A 6,000-nucleotide genomic window follows, 5' to 3' on the forward strand; every position below is an offset into this window, starting at 1 on the left:
CTGCTGGCTGCAGCATAAGGGGCAGAACAGAAAAGTACCAGTGCAGGGGGTCGGGGCTGCACTTTTTCTGGTGGAAAAAATCTGGATCTGGCTGTCACAAGTCCCATGCCTCCTTCAAGGTTCAGTTTCACATATGTAAAATGAGGAGGTTGAACTAGAAGGATGATGTGTGTCAGATCCCTTTCTGCTCCAGCAACTCTCCTAGGAGCTGAGGAAATGTGTTTGATGCCGAAGTTCCTGGGACAGGAAAGTCTATCGTCCTTGGGCACTTGCTCCTGGAAGCTAGTAAAAAGATGCCCTCCCTCTCTAAATAGGCATCCTTATGGGCTAGGCACAGGCCTTGCCCTGGGGAATGCTCTGGGATGAAATGTTTCCCTTTTCTCTCCTCGGTCTTTTATTCCTTGTTTACCTCATCTGTTATGCCCCAGTGGGCTGACGTGGGCGGGCTGCTTGCCAGGATAAGATGCCTCTTGTGGCATAAGGAGGGGATTGGTCTGAGTGGCTCAGCTTCGCAGCCATGATAGGATTGGGTTGTTACAGGACGCACACAGGCTGCAGTAAGGAGTTCAATCGGCCAGACAAGTTGAAGGCTCATATCCTTTCCCATTCGGGTGAGTGGCTCATGGGGAGAGTGGCATGCTGGGTGGTAGGAGAGGGCAGAAGCCTGACACAGAGGGTGCATTCTTTCTTTCCTCTGATGGAAACATGCTTTTGCCCAAGGAAAAGGACATTGGGAGGTCTGAGCTGGCCCTGAGTAAAACTTGGATGAGGCATTTCCCCCTGGGCTATGCACCACTGGGACCAGGCCCTGCCTTGAAGATGGCCCTGGCAGGGGCTGGGGTGATTCCCATGACTTCCCTGCTACCTCTTTCCATTTTGCTCCAATGCAGGGATGAAGATCCACAATTGCCAGTTCTGTAGCAAGTGCTTTAGCCGCCGGGCCCATCTTGTGGAACACCAGCGCTCCCATACTGACAACTACAAGTACCGCTGCTCCAGCTGCGGCAAGGGCTTCACCCGTAACAAGTACTTGAAGGAGCACCGATGCAGGCTGGGCCCACTCAAGGACAAAGACCCCCAGGCCTGCCGACCCCAGAAACAGCGGGGGGCTCGGGGCCGCAAGGCCTCCCCGCCTAACCCATTGGACCTGGAAGAACTCAAGGGCAGTACTGAGGGGGCTGAGAGGGCTGGCTCTAGCAAAGACCCTTTCCCAGAGTCAGATGCGGTTCTCTCCATTGTGGTGGGAAGCTCAGTGGGGGGCGAGCCCGAGCTGGTGGTGCCGGGGCACACAGATGCCATGGGCCCAAACCTGACCCTAGCAGGACTGCAGTCTGCAGCTGAGGGCCCCTGTGCCATGCTGGCCGTCCCTGTGTATATTCAGACCACCGAGTGACAAGGAGAGAGCATTGGCTAAACCTGGGTTTAGTGCTGGGGCTCAGTTCCCCATCACTGCTGCTGCTGAGTGTCCTGGGCCATGAGCCCCCTTTTGAGGCACATGAAGGAGTACTTCTCAGGCTTCTTCCCTGCCCCGATAGGGGGAGGGGGAGGACAGTAGCCTACTGGGGCCTGTCAAGAGTAGCTAGCATCTCCTTATGCAGACAGGGTGAATCCTAGGGATTGCCTGGGGCCAGACCATGCTATTACTCTTGGGTCTGGTCCTACCCTGGCAGACTCAGGAGATGGGACCTGAGAAGTGTGGCACTTGGGTTTGTGATCCAGTCAGTATGCCTGGTATTTGGGCAAATGGCCTTCATGAGGGCAGACCAATGATCCTTCCTACTGGAAGCAAGTCAACCGTGAAAATCCTTTTGGAATGTCATTTATAATACCTCACATCCTTTATGCTGGCTCTTACACATATAGGGAAGTCTTTTGGCTGGCCAGGGCCTAGGAGAGGTTTTATGATGCTTTTGTCTCCTGTGACCACAGTTCTCTCATAATCTACCAGTTTTGGGGGCAGGACAGGTGGGGGAAGGGGTTGAGGAGATGGGAGAGTTAGAAAGGGTTAGAAAGTATGGATGGATGGACCCCAGGTCCTGCTGTAGTCTATGGGACAATGATTCATCTTCCTGCTCCTGCCATCACATGTTATGTGGGATGAAGCATAAACATTAAGACAGTCAGAGAGAAGAAACTATTGTATAGCCTGCTATCCTCCTGACCACCTCTGAGGGAAATAAGGTAGAAATCAGGCTAACCCTGAGGCTGGTGGGCAAGGAAATGGAGGGCACAACGAGGGCACACTGAGTCACAGCAGCCTGTGGTACCCCTGAGATCATAAGCCTCCTCCCCCTGCCCTTCTACCTCCAGCTCTGCTATGAGACAGGAGAAGCTCTAGCTGTAAAAGTGACTTGATTGCACCAAGATTTGGTAGCCCTTGCCTTCAGTTAGCCCTGGACTAGAAGTATACTAGAAGGAATAAGGGGAATAAGCCCAGGCTTCTCTCTGTTGAGGAAGAGGGAAAAGAGGAGCTTGAGGGAGATAGAATCCAGAGGTTTGGGGGCAAGGTCTCATCTCCTAATGGAGCCCTTACAGTCTCCTGCCACAGCCTCCCCCCCTAGTCCTTGCCCTGCACTTGGGCTTATAGCTAACTCAGGGTCCCAAGAGCAGCTTTGGCAACACACATTTCTGAATGGAGTAAGGTAAGGGGTTAGTGGTCCTTGTGGAGTCTTCTTCAGTGAAATAAATGCAATTTGATGATGGAAATTCCAACCTCCTTCAAATGTGAAGGGAAAGATTTAAAGAATGAAACTCTTGTGTGATGCATAGGATTAGAGGTCTTAAAGGTCATCTGGTCTAACCCCTCATTTTCATCTGAGGAAATAGGTTCAGAAAGGACCTGGAATCACACAGATGGGCACAGTTTGACCCCAGGACTTCGGACTCCATATCATTGTGCCATGCTGCCTTCCCTTCACATCCATTTCAAGTCATGGGAGGCAGGGCTGTGATCTCAGAGCGATGCCCCAGAGGGCCTGGTGCAGAATTAGCCCCAGAACAGAGCCACTGGGTGATGCTGGGCATCATTCCTGCTGCTCCTCAGAGAAGGGCACTTGTCAACAGATTTGGAGATGGAATGAGGAAGTGGGAGGAGTTAAGTATCAGCTCATTAAGTACTTGTTATTTGCCAGGCACTATGCAAAAGTCCTTGTCTTCAAAAAACTTACATTCTCCTGAGAAGATAGACTTTACAAGACAAGTGAATACAGGATGTGTGCTAGATGAGAGGCAGCCTGTCAGATTCCAGCAGAAAGATAGGAATTAAGTCTTGCCTTTGGCATAAATGGGCTCTGTGACTCTGGACAAGTCATTTAACATCTCAGCACCCAGTCTGCCTTTGGTTATGAATTGCTTGCCAGATCTACAGTGGTAAATAGTTTATTACACTAGAGCAATGACAGATCCCAGCTAAGTTCTGCCTCAGGGACAGAGATGCCAATTACTGGGGGAATCCCAAAGGCCTTTGGAGTTGAACCTCCATCTGGGAGCTAGAAGTTCAAGAGGTGGAGGTGAAGAGATGACTTGTGAAAATATAGAAATGAAAGTGGAATATTCTGCCCAGGGAGCAGAAAGGAGACCTGTCTGGGGAAGCACAGTACATGTAAGGGGACATCATATATAATCAGCCCAGAAAAGTGGACTTTCTCAGGCTTCTTCCCTGCCCCCATAGGGCAGCTTGTGAGGGTCTTTAAAGGGTAAACGGAGGAATCTGTATTTTATCCCATAAGCTAAAAGAGGAGCCATTGAAGCTTTAGCAAAGGAGTGCTATCAGACTGTGTTTTTGCAACATCATTTTGGAAGTTGTGTGGAGAGTGGATGCAAAGAGACCAAATGAGAGGCTATTGTTGTATAGATAGTAAATGGGCCCAGAGTCAGAAGATCTGAATTCAAATCCAATCTTACATACTATTTCTATGACCTTGGGCAAGAAATAAACTTCCATTTGACTCAGCTTCTTTGACTGTAAAATAACACTTTCCAGAGTTGTTATGAGAATCAAATTAACTAATTTGTAAAACACTTAAAACAGTGCTTGGCACATAATAAGTACTGAAAATGTTAGCTGTATCATTATTGCTATTAACACAGTAAAGAATAGATCATCTACACTAGAATGGCTATGATATAAATGGAGGGATAGAATGGGGACAGATAAATATCACAGGAGGTAGAAATGACAAAACCTGTCAGCTAATTGCATGTGGGAGGTGAGTGATCAAGAGTATGACCTTCCTGTGTGAGCCTGAGATCAGATAAAAGCTGAGGGTCAAATGTTTTGAAGGTCCTGAATCTAGAGCTGGAAGCACTATAGAAATCTAGTCCAATTCTTTCCAGATGAGAGTCACTGACTTACCCAGGATTATACCAACCCAAGGTTAATGAACTGGGAAGCTAGAGCACTTGAGGGAACGTCAATATCAACATGTCCAAGGTTCAGAGGATAAGGGCAGGAACTGGGACGAAGAGGAAGACTGAACCCAGTACTGACCTGCTTGAGAATGAGAAGATCTGAATTCTAGTACTAGATCTAGATGAGGAAATAGGCTAATAATCTGGGTGGAGTGGCCTTCAGAGGAAGAAGTATGCCTGAGTGGTAATAACTGGAGTGGGTCTAGAAAAGGCAGGAATAAGCTGTTACCTTACCCTTGTATTGTCCACTAGGGGTGGGATGTTGATCCAGACTGAAAATGTCTCCCTCACTGAACTGGGAGGACAGTTAAGCAGTGCCTTCTGGGGAAGTGGGTGGGACAAATGTCTATGTATCAGAAAATGGATGAAGTGTAGAAACATCTAAGCTAAAGAGAAGTCAACAATAGAATGGTAATTTCAAAGAGTACAATGGAAGGGATAAACTGGGACTTGAATGGAAATGAGATATTGGGAAATAATATTTAGGGAAAGGACTTTTATTTTTACCAAGGCAGCTGGGACTGAATCATAGGGATCAGGAAAGGTAGTACATTTGTTAACCATGGGAATGGAGTGAGGGACCATTTGGCTGGGGCTCTCACCATTAAGGGCCCTTTGGTGGTAAAAGTAATCCTTAGTTCTCAAATACCAGGAAGGAAGGGAAACTAGGATTGGTGTCCTAGGCCTCATTCCTAAAGGAGATTCTGAAGGCAAGAAGATTGGCCTCTTCTGCTTTAGTCTGGGAGGTCAGAGACCTAATGCCTGCGGGTCACTAGCCTCTGAGGCAATAGGTTAGGATAGAAGAGAAAAGTGGGGGTGGGGGTAAGAGTGAGGAGAGGAGATTAGGATCCTTGGGGAATGGGTGAGAGGTGAAAGAAGGTACCCTATTCCCCATCCCTTAGTGGTAGCTCACAAAAGCATTGCTCTTCCTGTCCTGATGGTATTGGTCCTACCAGCAGACCACCTCAGTGTTAACTTCTTCCTCTCTCTAAGCACCAAGTTCTCATCTGAATGAACCATTTGGAAGGGGTCCATTTCACTTTCAAATTATAAAAAGTGAAGGTATATGATGGTTCAAATCATCAGTGAGTTCTCTTTGTCCTCATTTTATTCTGCTGTCATCTCAGCATTTCCATCTCAGCCCCTCAAATGGTGCTTTTATCCAAATGGGTTTGTTGACCAAGACAAGTAGATTTAATTATAGGGAAGCTGAGCAGTTTTTTGGAATAGCTAAATGGCACATTGGACTTCAAGTCAGGAAGATCTGAATTCTAATCCAGCTTCAAATACTAGCTGGGTGAGCTTGGAAAAGTCACTTCACCCTGTTTGATTCAATTCCTTGTCTGTAAAATGAGCTAGGAAAGAAAATTGCAAATCATTCTATCTTTGCCATCTTTGCAATCTATCTTTGCCAAGAAAACCCAAAATGGGGTTATTAAGAATAGGACATGAGTAAAATACAAAAAGCTGTTTATTGCAAGAAGTAAGTGGCTTAGGTAAAATGTTAACTAGGGCCTTAGGGATTCTAGTACGAAGTTAAAGGAAGTCTTGTGCCTAGTCATTGAGAAATATCAAATCAACCAACCAACC

General features: G+C 47.3%; 1 protein-coding gene across 7 annotated transcripts in view; it reads left to right on the top strand.

Moving 5' to 3' along the window:
• ZNF341 (zinc finger protein 341) overlaps positions 1-3,951 on the top strand; it is a 50,955-nt gene extending 47,004 nt beyond the window's left edge. For all 7 annotated transcript variants that reach the window (XM_074292420.1, XM_074292417.1, XM_074292418.1 and 4 more), the window contains 2 exons: positions 541-611; positions 891-3,951. In XM_074292420.1, coding sequence (XP_074148521.1) covers positions 541-611; positions 891-1,393 — 574 coding nt within the window. In that variant the 3' untranslated portion in view covers positions 1,394-3,951. The remainder of the gene's footprint in view (positions 1-540; positions 612-890) is intronic.
• The last annotated feature ends 2,049 nt before the right edge of the window (positions 3,952-6,000 follow it).

This window comes from Sminthopsis crassicaudata, chromosome 2, assembly GCF_048593235.1.
Source record: "Sminthopsis crassicaudata isolate SCR6 chromosome 2, ASM4859323v1, whole genome shotgun sequence".
Lineage (NCBI taxonomy): Eukaryota > Metazoa > Chordata > Mammalia > Dasyuromorphia > Dasyuridae > Sminthopsis > Sminthopsis crassicaudata.